At 40.9% G+C, this 13,660-nt stretch overlaps 2 protein-coding genes across 4 annotated transcripts in view; one reads left to right on the top strand and one right to left on the bottom strand.

Annotated features, from left to right (window-relative positions):
- Positions 1–13,660, top strand: part of LOC149035034 (uncharacterized) — a 52,790-nt gene that overhangs the window by 17,734 nt on the left and 21,396 nt on the right. The window contains exon 1 of one of the 3 annotated variants that reach the window (XM_089191178.1): positions 12,272–12,405. The exons of the other annotated variants lie outside the window; for them this stretch is intronic. The gene's annotated coding sequence lies outside the window, so the exon portion shown is untranslated. Of the gene's footprint in view, positions 1–12,271; positions 12,406–13,660 lie in introns of those variants that run through there. 3 annotated transcript variants of the gene reach the window in all.
- On the bottom strand, positions 1,497–5,020 carry LOC113671069 (beta-alanine-activating enzyme). The gene is made up of 2 exons (XM_027187280.2): positions 3,790–5,020; positions 1,497–3,310 (listed from the first exon to the last, which is right to left on the bottom strand). The coding sequence occupies exons 1-2, from the start codon at positions 4,118–4,120 to the stop codon at positions 2,442–2,444; spliced, it is 1,200 nt and encodes a 399-aa protein (XP_027043081.2). The 5' UTR covers positions 4,121–5,020; the 3' UTR covers positions 1,497–2,441.

The following is a 13,660-nucleotide window of genomic DNA, read 5'->3' on the forward strand; positions in this document are numbered from 1 at the left end:
ACAAGATGAACTGGACCTATAACTTTATTTACATGTTGGGTTACCATGGTTATATGGTTAAGAGCTGTTTGTTGCTTTGCTAGCGGACACAGATCTAAGGCTAGCAGACAGATTTGAGGCCTCGTGGTAAAATTTATAGTTCCAATCTCACCTATAAACCCTTAATAATTATTTAATGTTTATTCCTATTGGTGATTTTAACCCTTTCACTCCCAAGATCTCGTTGGTAATTCTCCTTACTGTCTACCATACAATTTTTATGATTTTAGTTTAGAGAATTTGGTATTGCGTCAACTAATAATCCCATAATTGATATTTTTCTTTATTCTCATCATCTACCTGCTTGACACTGTGTTGATATTGAAAGGAGAAATTCTGTCTTGGTCATTTGTGGGAGTGAAAGGTTTAAGGGAATTTACTTCTACAATATCTGTAAATTTTCAAGCAAAAAGGGAACAAGAAAAACAATTGCAACTAGAGGATATCATTTTATTGAACACCAACTTGTTTTACAGCTAAAACTGAAAGAAATGTATGAGAGATGAGCATCTTATTTCTTTGGAACTCACGGTATCATTGCTCAAACACTTAGAAGTGAGAATATAGGCAATGATCATCACCTTAAGAAGCCCTTAATTGTTTAATAGATAAATTCCTATTGTCATTACTATAGGAAATATAGAGAGAATGTTCAATATATAAGGAGAAAACATCGACTGATGCTAGAAAATTAAGAGTTAAATCTTATGAGTGATTTGATCAAATATTCCTTCAAGAGGCTGTCACTAGTTTTGATCAGTTTTTCAGCTTCCATGGGGTGTCTACTGACTTAAATTTAACCCATACTTCCTTTTTTTCTTCCTTATTAATCTATTTGAATGTATTTTTAGCAGCCATATGTTTGGGAAGTGCAGCATTCTTTACTTGATTATTATCCATCTAAAGGCATCAAGGGTGCGGGAATATTTGCATTCTTGTGTTATTGCGTGTAGTTCATTCCATTTGAAGGGAGAGGGAATATTCGCCAAAAACCATGTTAATCACGGCCAAGAAAAACGATTTAACTATCAGATCAAAGCACAAATGGTAACATATAATTGTAAGGATTATTATCCGTGATCATGATTGAAATGTTGACTGAAAGAAACGTCTTGTCCGTGCTTTCACTATTTCACGTAGCTCCCCGTGACAGATCGATGACACACTTTTCGAGGAGGAAATCACACGCACGTAGTTCGACTTTCTTGCACGTAACAGAAGGCCGTGGACATTTTATCAGTTTTTCATAAATGGTGTATTCTTTGTTTAGCCCATGGGTAAGCATGAGATCATTCAGAGGATAAATTCGCGTAGTTTAGGGGCATTAGTTCGAGGTCAAAGGGTAGATGGACGCCATATTTACTATTTCGGTGGTGATGTGTAATCGCAGATTACACCGCTCAAAACAATTCGGATTAAAACGTCATGGTAAAGAAACTGATGGCAAAGGAGAGACGTAAAGCCTGAGTTGTTCCTTTATTGAAAGAAAAATTCGAATCAATCAGAATCTTGCCTGAAAATAAGAAGACCTCAGAAAGGCGATAAGTCATCTCGTGTCAAAACAAGATGCCATTAAGCCGTCGCATAGTTAACTATCCCGCACACGCAATCTTACCTAGGAGAACATTAACCAGGGAAGCAAAATACAATGTCTGCGCATAAGTTAGCTATTTCCTTGGGCTTTGCGCATATACTTTTTGCGACCTAGTTATCAGTGGGCTCTTTCTTGTTGAGCCGTTAAACGTACATTTTCAGCGGTTTCAAATTGAAAATGTCAATCTGACATGCGTGAACTAAATTTCCACTGGCGGGCGTTTTGAAACAGCTGTGCCCCCAAGGGATCAATAATGACTTGCACTTAAGTTTAAGATAAATAGCTGCTTGAGGTAAAGAATTTGATAAAAGTATATTCTTATGTGCCACTGGAAATGCAATCACTATGATATATATTTTTTATATGTTTCATCTTAGCACTAAATATTTAGTGCCAAGATAGATTTACCAGACATACAATGGCAATATTGATAATTCTGATCATAATTCAACTTTGCAAGATAAAATATATTCAGTCTTAAGTCTGCAGAAAAAAAATCAGTCTAGGAATTAATTGTAATGAAAATCTAGCTGGATTTTTCAGATGAGTGAAAGAGAAATAAAAACACTTTTTCAAGTCAACAATGTTACTACTTACTTTTTGGTTTCATTTAACTCTTTAACTCTCTTGAGTGACCAAGACAGAATTTCTCCTTACAATATCAATACAATATCAAGCATAAAAGTGATAAAAATAAAAAAATATTAATTAGGGATTATTAGTTGATCCAATACCAAATTCTCCAAATTAACATCATAAGAACTGTATGGCAGACAGTAAGGAGAATTACTAATGAGATCTTGGGGAGTTAAAGGGTTAATATTCCAAGTGAGTAGAGATAGTTGTCCCTACAACCAATGAGAATTTGATTGTCAAACACAACAGGTGAAGAAAATACTTCACCAGGCAATGAATAAAAAGCTAAAAGAACTCCTGTATAAAAATCCAGAATATACAGGCTTCCAACACTTGACAAAGCAAACACTGCTAATTGAGTGTCATGCTCATCACAAGGCCTTGCGTTACACATTGTGTGACAAGACATATTTTCCTCAATCATGGCTACAAAAGGACTTGAATACACAGGTCCATCGGTTGTAAATCTCCACAAGAGCTCACCAGTTAGTGACAAGCAATACACAGATTTGTCATGTGAGCCAAAAAAAATACAGTGTGAGATCCTGGAACCATATCTTACATCATGGTACAAAGTTGGTGAACAGAACACTGAAGCTTGTGTCTCAAACTCCCAAAGCTTATTACCATGGAAGTCAAAACAATAAACAAACCCATTTACACATGCGCAAACTACACCAATGGGTGTCAATAATGGTGATGCAAACACTGGCTTAGGACACTGCTGACTCCAAAGTATTGTATGTTCAGTAGCACCAATTGCAAGAAGACGGCCGCTTAGTGTAGCAATGAATACTAAATGAGGTTTCTTACTTATACATGGAGAACTGAAACAAGATCCTGCACCGCAGTGTGTTGCAGAAATGCACTGCCTATTTGTGACATCAAGGGCATACAAATAGTGATCATGTGACCCAACCCAGGCCACCCCAGTCTGGGGGTCAATGCAAGGAGATTTTTTCACTGCTGCTCCTGTTTGGAATGTCCAACTTGTTTCACCGGTGAAGCGGTTGAGTACATACACTTGGCCATCATAACAACCTAGAAAACAACAAATATTAGGTTCCATTTGATAAGATAAATAGCAAATCAGGCCATTGGAAATACCATCACAATCATTACAGAGGCCATGTCAGCTTTCTACATTCACCAGAAACTGTGAATTATTACTAATATTGTTTGCAAGACATGGTCTTTAATTTGTCTCAGTTCAAGCTGAAAGAAAGGAGGGGAGGAAAGGGTAGGGAAGAGTTTGAGTGAAGAAAAGATTTTGAATAAGCAAATCAGCTGTATTTTAGCCTCTTATTTACATTTTCTTTTAAAATGCATACTCATGCATTGAGAATCTTGATACCAGTAATGGAAAAAACTATTCCAGAGAAAGTGAAACAAGTTCTATATACAAACACGCAATGTATGATTCAGATCCTGTTACATAATTACAGCATCTCCCTCCTTTGCTTTATTTACTCACGAGTAACTCCTGCTATTTAATTTAAAAACAATATACAATACCTTACCCACTATTACATATCTACCACAGAGTGAGAGAGCTGCAGAAGATTCTATTCTGTCCCCCAGCCTACTCTCCCACAGGACTTTGCCATCACTCAGTCTGCTGCACATGAACGTGTAACTATGGGAACCTATGAAAACTTCTCCTTCACACCTCCCTGGTGCACAAACCACAAGAGGTGATGCATCAATACATTTGTACAGACAAGTTCCCCACTTACAAGAAACAGAAACTTTTCCTTGGGCATTGTTAAAATTTTCTGTATCTTGGTTGACACTCCTGGAAACTTTATGATCTTGAAAAGAAGAGAAGAACTCCTTAGAGACCTTAGTCATTATTGGTGATGGTGCAGCCTCACATGATATCGCACCAGCCTGAACACTGGTTTGACTGGCAGAAAATGTTTGTGCCTTGCCTGCCACAAGCCTATCTATGCTTGGTGTTGAATGTTTACAGATGTTACAAATGGTAAACTGGTTTTGTCTTTGTACTGTACAAAAACAGGTTTTCACATCAGCTACACTGGATGGAGCATTTGTGCTAGAGTCTTCACTTTCTTCTACTCCCTGGATCTTTTTTGCTGCCTCACTATTGTGAAAGGAGGCACTATCTGTCAGGGACCGCACAGAGGGAGGGGCTGGGGGGGGGCTTTAGCCCCCCCCCCCCCACTCTTTTGCAAAAATAAAAACAAATTAAGCAAAAAATGATTTAACAGAAATAACGGAGCCAAAAATACCCCCCCCCCCCCCCACTTGCTCAAAAACTTGCTGCACGGTCACTGTCAGTTAGAGTTTAGAGTTTTCTTTTCACTGGAAGAACAGGCACTTGCTCAGAAGGAACACCGTTTACAAGAGTAGGAGATAGTTCATTTGCGTCTTGATGTAGATGATGTGTCTCCTTGGAGTCCAGATCCTTTTTTTCAATCAAGAGCACCAAAGTGTTTCGTTACAATTATGTCCAATAACTCTGAAAGATCAACTTCTGTCTCCTTCTCGTGTTCGCGTGCTTTCTCGAATTCTACTCTTTGCTTTAGTAGTTGCCGCTAAAACTTCCGATGTTCTTCTCGTGTTCCTCTATCGCCTCGCACACTTTCTCTCTGAGGTCTATGGTTTTTATCGCGTCTTGAATTCTTCTTGTTGTGTTATCGGCTCTCTCAAGATTCTCTTTAATTACTTTACCTCATAGCGCGATTTCTTCTTCGCTCTCGCTTTTGCCGATTTTCGAGGGTGGCTATGGATTTTTGAGTGACACGTGATGGCCCCAAAATTTGTGGGGTGATGCGTGATTGAACCCAAATTATCCGCGTGATGAGGGACCGGACATCACAACGTAATGCGTGATGTGCTATTTTATAAGCGCATGACGCGTAATTTACAAGACTTACTTTGATGTCATTGATCTCTCGAGATCTTCGTGGTCCAAACAATCGTAACACCATGGGTATTAGTTAATATAGTTGACATATGCTCAAGGACTATGACCTTCAGTGTTATTTTTGTCGACCGCCTGGTAGTGGTAGTGCGTCAGATCGTATCCACAAAGACCAGAAAGGATCAAAATACATGGAATGAAAGATCTGAAAGAATGTCGAACCAAACAGCTGAAACGGTAAAAGATGTTAGAGTGTTGGTGTCATTTTATGCCGCCCGAGGAGATGGTAATGTGAGCAATGAGCCAGTACACAAGGAAAAATTTTGCGTACCAGGTAGTGATCTTCAGCTCGAGTAGCTTTATTTTGTTGTCCAATTCTGTCATCTTCTTTTTCATAATACAACTGCTTGGGTTCTTTGCTCTTGCTCGAGCGCTCTCGCTGGTTAAAACCTGTCCCGTCGAAGGTGTCACTTTGTGTCGTAAACTGATTTCATTAGAGCAACAAAAACCTCTCTCGCTTACACAATTATTCTGAATGAAGACCAGTTCGCTTTTATCTTTTCTCTCGATTGATTTCTTTTCGTGTAATATAAACCCATTTTTGCCATAGTGCTTAATGAAAATCGCATTTAGGTGACACGCCTTTAAAAATGTCAATCTTAATAACACGTCCTCTTGCTTCGTAACGACATTTCACAAAATCACGACAGAAATATGAGCTACATGTTTATACATTTCAGGAACTAATGAGAGATTATTATTATTCAATTTTGTCAAGAAAAGCCTTGCTGAGAGCAGTTAAAGGATAATTTCTTTTCCCTAAAGAACCAGAATTTGTTATTGAACCATAAATTCAACGACTAGCCATTACTAAGCGAGCAGTTTTTTTTTTAACTATATCATTACACGCAATTAGGGAATGGTTAAAAACTTCAAACTGCTTTAATTAAATTGACATGCATGTGTTATCATATAAAGGAGTAATTTGTACTTGGAATCTAAATTATAAATACCACGAAAATTTACCATGCTTTGTTTGACATATTTTTTGTGAAAAAATGGGGTAACTTTCTTTAAAAGAAATTGTGGTGCTGCGTCAGTGGGAGAGTTTAACAGGGTAATTTAGTATTATCCATTGAGTTTATAACGTAAATTGGCCACTGTAAAGAGTTTAAAAGCTGACGTTTCGAGCGTTAGCACTTAGTCAGAGCAATTGAAGAAGGGCTAACGCTCGAAAAGTCAGCTTTTAAACTCTTTACGGTGGCCAATTTACGTCATCAACTCAGTTGGTAATACTAAATTACCCTGTTATATTCTTTGTGAGTTTCTTACCCTTTCAAGCAAGGTGAAAGCCGGTTTGGAAAAAGGTTTGAAGTTGATTATTGTAAAGCCTGTAAGTTGACAAATTTGTAGTTATTTGTTAAAAAGAAAAATACAAGTGAGCCGATATTATAACACCATCGGATGGAATGGCTTGAGTCCTTTCTGGCCATTAGTGCTCCAACTAATCATATGTTTCACAGTTAATTATTGTTACCGAACTTGTTTCTTTTTTCTCCTTTGTCCTTGACCTAACTCTCCTTCAAACATTTTTTACTCGAAAAAGTTGAGTATCTCTGTTTCAAGAGCGAAAATCTTAGACTGGAAGAGAAGAGGATAATAATAACTATCAGAAAACCTAAGGGGGGCACAATCTCCCTTTCATATTTACAGTTTGGCCCAAACCTATCGCAGTCCTTTGTTGCTCTCGGGGAAATCAACAAGGCACACTTACCCATTATGGGTAATGTGAAATACGGATTAAAAATGAACTCCCAATTGATAGGAACTGGGCTGCTTTTTGAGCAGTTTTCGATTGATGAACCCCCTATTAGGGTGATTCGTTACCCATAAATGATGCCAACTTGCTTTAAAGGATGGCTTTTCACTGGTTGTTCAGAGAGAGGTGAAAATATTTGGCCTTTTCCAATTGCAATATATTGACTTAGATCCTTGAAGCGATGAGGAAGAGGATGTTATACTCTCATTTCTCAAGTGTATTTATGCGGGTATTACTGCGAGGCCTAAGGGGATAAGCCGTTTATTGTATTTTATTTCCAGTAAGATATGATGGAATGTTGGGGAATGTTCTTGATCAAAGCCATATAACTCTATAAATAGTAAATTTTGAAATCATTATTTCCTTCCCGAGGAATGTTCCAATCCTTAAAAGTAGCAAAAATTAGTTATCTTCTGAGATTTATGTCATCTGAGATGTTAGTGTCTGTAAAATATGATAATTAATCATTATTCTGCAAAATGAAAGCCTTTCAAAATTTATGAGAAACACAGTACATCGTGCTGTATTCTTGTATGGTGCAAAAATAAAAGTTTAATTCAAATAGCGCGACATCTTATTTTTTTCATTTCTTGATATACTGCAATTGTTTTGTCTCGCACACATAATAAAAGATGCGAAAACTGCTCAAAAAGGTTTTCATTTCGCGAGTCAAACTAAAAGCCAAAGTCCATTTTGCACGTATTGCTTGCCCGCTGAGTCAAATTGTTGCAAAGTCTCAGGGATTGATGGGATACAATAGACAAGTTTGTTGACTTTGTCGTGATATTGCGTTACACGGTCACGCCACTGGGCCGATGAATATCTTTATATTTAGAAGACTTAGGAGACAACGAATACACACGTGGCGGCAGTCGAGTTCGCACAATAAACAACCCTTTTGAGTTCACAGAATCGTGACATGGTGTCAGGAGTGGGATCTGTTCACCCCTAAAGATGACAGAAGCAGCTGAAGCATCCATAGTTGTGCCACCAGCGCCGACTCAAGTTTTTATTCCCCCGTCAAATTTGCCCCCGCCGAAAGCGCTTAATTTTGACGACAATTTAGCCACCGCATGGAAATCGTGGAAAGCAGCGTGGCAGCGCTACGAAATCGCTACTGGTGTATATAAACAAGAGGGCATAGTTCGTGTGTCGACATTACTAAGCATTATAGGCGAGGATGGCGTCAGAGCCCACGATACCTTTATTTGGAACGAAGACGAAAACGCAGACGACATTTCACAAGTCCTGAAGAAGTTCGACGAATTCTGCATTCCTAGGACACAGGTCATATATGAACGCTATAGGTTCAACAACCGAAACCAGGAACCAGGCGAAAACATCTCGACGTATCTTACGGAGCTTCGAACGATCGCAAAAAACTGTGCACACGATACAATCACACCAGATGAAATTTTGCGTGACCGCCTCGTGCTAGGCATACGGGATGATCGCGTCCGCGAGAGACTTCTCCGTTTGAATGATTTATCTCTCCTACAAGCAGTTGACATTATTAAGTCGTCAGAACAGACCCAACAGCAAGTAAAGCTAATGGCTGGAGGAGACACTGCAGTTCATGCGTTACGGAAGGCGGGATCGGCAGAAAAACCTGAAGAAGAACGACAACTTAAGTCACAAGCATTTAGAAGACCGTCTAAAGAATGTGGAAATTGAGGAATGGTGCATGGACGTCATTGTCCCGCGTATGGAAGAACATGTTTTAACTGTGGGAGTATGAATCATTTTGCGAATAAATGTCGCGCTTATCCCCGAGGAGTGAAAAGTAGAGTTTCGGCGGTCCACGAAGCCGTCGACATGGGAAACGACCCCTACTACATTGGTGCTACTACTAGTAAGAGCAAAGGCCAGGAAAAATTGGCAGTGGTCAAACTCCACATTTATGGGCCAGATCCCAAGACAGAAGTCCAGTTTCAAATAGATACTGGGTCGCAGTGCGACATTCTCCCGGCCCAATTATACAAGCAAATCACTGGGGACACCCTCCTTCATCGCCTCAAACCATGCCAAAAGGAAATAGTCTCGTACACAGGGGATCGCCGCAAAATTGCTGGTAAAGCTACCCTGCCTGTGTGGTCCCGTGGACAGCGGAGGTCAATGGAGTTTAACATCTTAGACGGAGACTATCAACCGATTTTATCATTGAACACCAGCCTCAATCTTGGCTTTGTGAGTTTGCATAATTGTGATGTCCTAGCATTACACGTCAAGTGTCCCAAAGCCTCCTTGCTCGAAGAGTATGAGGACGTATTCGACGGATTAGGGGCCCTACCGGGAACATACAAAATAGCCATAGACGAACAGGCGCAACCAGTTGTCCACGCACCGAGGCGAGTGCCAGTAGCCTTGCATCCATGCATCAAAAACAAGCTGGACGAACTTGTTGATCGTAAAGTTATTATTCCAGTAACAGAACCGACGCAGTGGGTATCCAGCATGTTGGCCATAGTGAAGCCAAACAAAGTACGCATCTGTATTGACCCGAGAGATTTAAATCGTGCCATTCGGCGAGAGCATTACCAGTTGCCGACTATCGATGAAGTGGCCTCCCGCTTAACAGGTGCCAAGAAATTTACTCTTTGTGACGCCAAGGATGGTTTCCACCAAATCCTCTTAGACGATGCTTCTAGTTTCCTGACAACGTTCAATACGCCTTTTGGGCGTTATAGATGGGCCCGCATGCCTTTTGGTATCTCAAGTGCGCCTGAAGTTTGGCAGCGACGCATGCATGAATTCGTAGAAAATTTAGAAGGAGTTGAAGTTATCGCTGACGACTTCCTCATCGCTGGATTTGGCGAAACTGACGCAGAGGTCAACTCGAGCCTTGAAAAGAACGAACGTGCGTTCTTCAAGAAATGCCGGGAGTGGAATCTCAAGCTCAACAAACTCAAGCTGAAAAGATCTCAAACCGAAGTGCGTTTCATGGGCCACCTCTTGACTCCTGATGGTCTAAAGGCAGACCCAGCCAAAGTTGAAGCTATTTTGGATATGCCACCGCCGACTGATGTGAAAGGCCTGAAGAGGTTTTTGGGGATGGTCAATTATCTGGCCAAATTCTTGCCACTCCTGTCCGACATGACAGAACCTTTGCGAAGGCTTGAGGACAAGGACGTCGAGTGGTGTTGGCTTGCACAGCATGAGAAAGCATTTACCACAGTCAAAGAATACTTGGCCAAGGCCCCGGTACTGAAATACTATGATGTTACTGAAGAAGTGACAATCCAATGCGATGCCAGCATAACGGGTCTAGGTGCAGTACTGATGCAAAAGGGTCAGCCCGTTGCCTTTGCCTCGCGAGCTCTGACCGACACCGAAACGCGTTACGCTCAAATCGAGAAAGAGCTCCTCGCCATAGTGTGGTCAACCGACAAGTTCAATCAATACATACTGGGACGCGAAGTTGTACACATCGAGTCTGACCACGAACCACTAAGGGCAGTTTTTACCAAGCCCATACACAACTCACCAAAGAGACTCCAGAGAATGCTGATGGCCCTTCAGAATTACTCCCTGGATGTGCAGTATAAAAAAGGGGAACTTATGTGGGTATCAGATGCACTGAGTCGAGCATACCGCAACACCACCGAAGCCTCCAAGCACGATACAAGTCTGATCTGTACACTTGCCGAGATAGATCATTCAGAAAACCTCTCGATTGCACCATACAGGCTCGCTGAATTCAGAAACGAGATTGCCAGGGACCCAGTGATGCAAAAGCTAATCGGAGCAATCAAGGGTGAATGGCCAGTGTCAAGGAAGCCCTGTACCCCTGAGCTGACGCCTTACTATGACAAACGAAGTGAGCTTATAGAAGACAAGGGACTAGTATTCCTGGGGGAGCGATTGCTGGTACCCCCTTCCCTGAGAAAAGAAATGTTGAAGCAAATTCACCGATCACATATTGGAATCGAAGGGTGTTTACGTCGCGCTAGGGAGGTCCTCTATTGGCCCCTCATGAATTTGGAAGTAAAGGATTTTGTTTCCAAATGCTCAATCTGCCAGTCGTACCAGCCAGATCAGTGCCGCGAGGAATTGCAACCGTATCCGATCCCGTCGCGTCCCTGGTCGATGCTAGGTGCCGATTTTTTTGACCTTGGGCAACAACATTTCTTTGTCCTAGTCGACTACTGGAGTGGGTTCTTTGAAGTCCAGGAGGTTAAGGTGGCCACATCTGCTAGCGTGATAGCTGCGTGTAAAGTACAATTCGCCCGCCATGGGATACCAGACGTGCTTATTACCGACAACGGACCTCAGTTTACGTCATCGGTGTTCAGTGCATTCGTGAGAGAATGGCAGTTTGAACATAGAACTTCGAGCCCCCGTTACCCCCAGTCAAATGGCCGCGCCGAGAATGCCGTGAAGACCTGCAAGAACTTGATGACGAAAGCGAAAGCGGATGGGCAAGACCCGCTGTTAGCCCTTCTTGATTAGCGCAACACCCCAACAGAGGGTCTAGGAACATCACCCGTACAGAGACTGATGGGACGCCGCACACGCACTTTCTTACCAACCCATGAAACGCTTCTGCGGCAGCCATCACACCAGGAAACAGCCACCAAATTAGCTGAGCGCAAGAAAAGACAAGCTCAACAATACAACAAAAAGTTTCGCCCTTTAGAGGCACTAAAGTGTGGACAGGCCATCAGGATGCAGCTTCCCGGAAGGGTGGAATGGAGTCTGGGGACCTGCATGAAAGCCTTGGGGAACAGGTCTTATGAAGTTGAAGTTTGCGGCAGGCGATACCGACGCAACCGTCGGCAACTGCGCCTGACCCCGGAAACAGCACCACCTATGAGTCTGGTAGAACTAACTCCGCCCGAGTCTACCTTCAAACCGGCGCCAAATCTGACAGAGCCAGGACCTCCTCCACCGGAGTTCCATGGCGAGACCAAAACAGAGAGAATGCCACCTGAAAATGAGATGGGAACTGAGCTTGAGCCACAAAGGATTGAAACTCGTCGATCAGAACGCAGACGTCGACCGCCTTTGTGGCATCAGGATTACCATATGAACTGAACATTCAATGATTGAGCCGCTAAATAGTTGTTGGGTTCTGTTTCTATCTTGTTATGATTTCAATGAAGAACAATGTTTTATCGATTTTATGTGATTTGAACAGTGATCGAAACCGAACATTAAGTATTAATTAACTTTTGAAGATAAACTTTGTAAAAAGGGGAAGATGTCGTGATATTGCGTTACACGGTCACGCCACTGGGCCGATGAATATCTTTATATTTAGAAGACTTAGGAGACAACGAATACACACGTGGCGGCAGTCGAGTTCGCACAATAAACAACCCTTTTGAGTTCACAGAATCGTGACAGACTTTGACTTGGTTTGTGCCAAATTCCTTTTCTTTTGGATGCGGATGTAATAATATGGCTAGCCGTGATGCAAAATTTGAAATGGTAAGTACAGACTCTTAAAAATGGTTGATAAAAGTTCTTTAATTAAGAGCTGATTATAAACTAATGTTTTCGATCTACATTCTTCCGAAACCGGAAGAGGTAATTCTATTTACAAAGTACTTTGAAAGACGGTGATACGCTGCCACAAAAAAAATTTACTTAAATTTACTTTATGTTATTTACTTAATCAGTTGACGGGAATTTGTTGGTTGATGACTCGTTTACTTAATTAAAAACAGCCAACCTCTCATCTTAAGGGGTGGCGCAAATTATTTCTGACCGAAATCCTTCGTGGGAAATGTACATTTACTCACTCAGGACTGACTTTTCGATCGTCATTTTATCTCTGTTACAATCGAATCTTACTTTGGCTCGTTCATCATTGCATTTGTCCTAAAATTTGCGGTGAAATCGATGATTCCGCTCACTTAATCAAGCTGTTTGTTCATCCAAATAAACTACTTGAGTTGTTAAAGCCGAACAATTCAAAACGAAGTCACAACTATGACTTTCTCTTGAATGGCGATTTATCATGTATTGTTTCGTTACTACGAGTCTTTTTAAGCAGAAACTGAATATTTGAAATACATTAACTCAGGTATGATAATGCAATTAGCTGTCATAACAGTGGCGAGTCAAGAGTACTTTAGAATTGAAAATTCTCTTGTAGGAAGTATGTGTGAGATGTATACAGATGACCTTAAAATAGACCATTTGGAATACCCGATAACTGTTTTCCTTTAACAAAAAGTTAGATGCAAAATCATACTAGCCTGGAGTGGTGAGCCAAATATTTGCATACGTGATATATTGAGAAACTCAACCGAGATTTTTGCCTTCGGCAGCGTAATCTTGGTTTGTGAAGGAGAGGCAAGGGAAAGTGGTGATTCTTGATTCATCACCTTACAATAGAGAATTTGCCAAATTTTTAGTGAACTTTGAAGACACTAATAAAATACAGTGTTTGGTTTAATTTGATAACGTAATCATAACACAGCGTTCGTTATTTGACGGCTCATTTACTTCGTAAATTCTAATCTCTCATCCAAGCAGTACGGATTATTCATGTCTGGACATGTCTGAATTCCCATCGTGGGAACGAAATAGATTTTTTCCTGAAGGACTGGTGTTGTTATTGTCACTTTATCGTTCGTATTACTCGATATTCAATTGGGTTTGTTTCCCATCACATTTCTTACAATATTTGCGATCAGCAGTAGTAAACATCTTAAGGGAACTACTCAGTGCAGTTTTC

This window comes from Pocillopora damicornis, chromosome 13, assembly GCF_964200805.1.
Source record: "Pocillopora damicornis chromosome 13, jaPocDami1.2, whole genome shotgun sequence".
In the NCBI taxonomy this organism is placed as follows: domain Eukaryota; kingdom Metazoa; phylum Cnidaria; class Anthozoa; order Scleractinia; family Pocilloporidae; genus Pocillopora; species Pocillopora damicornis.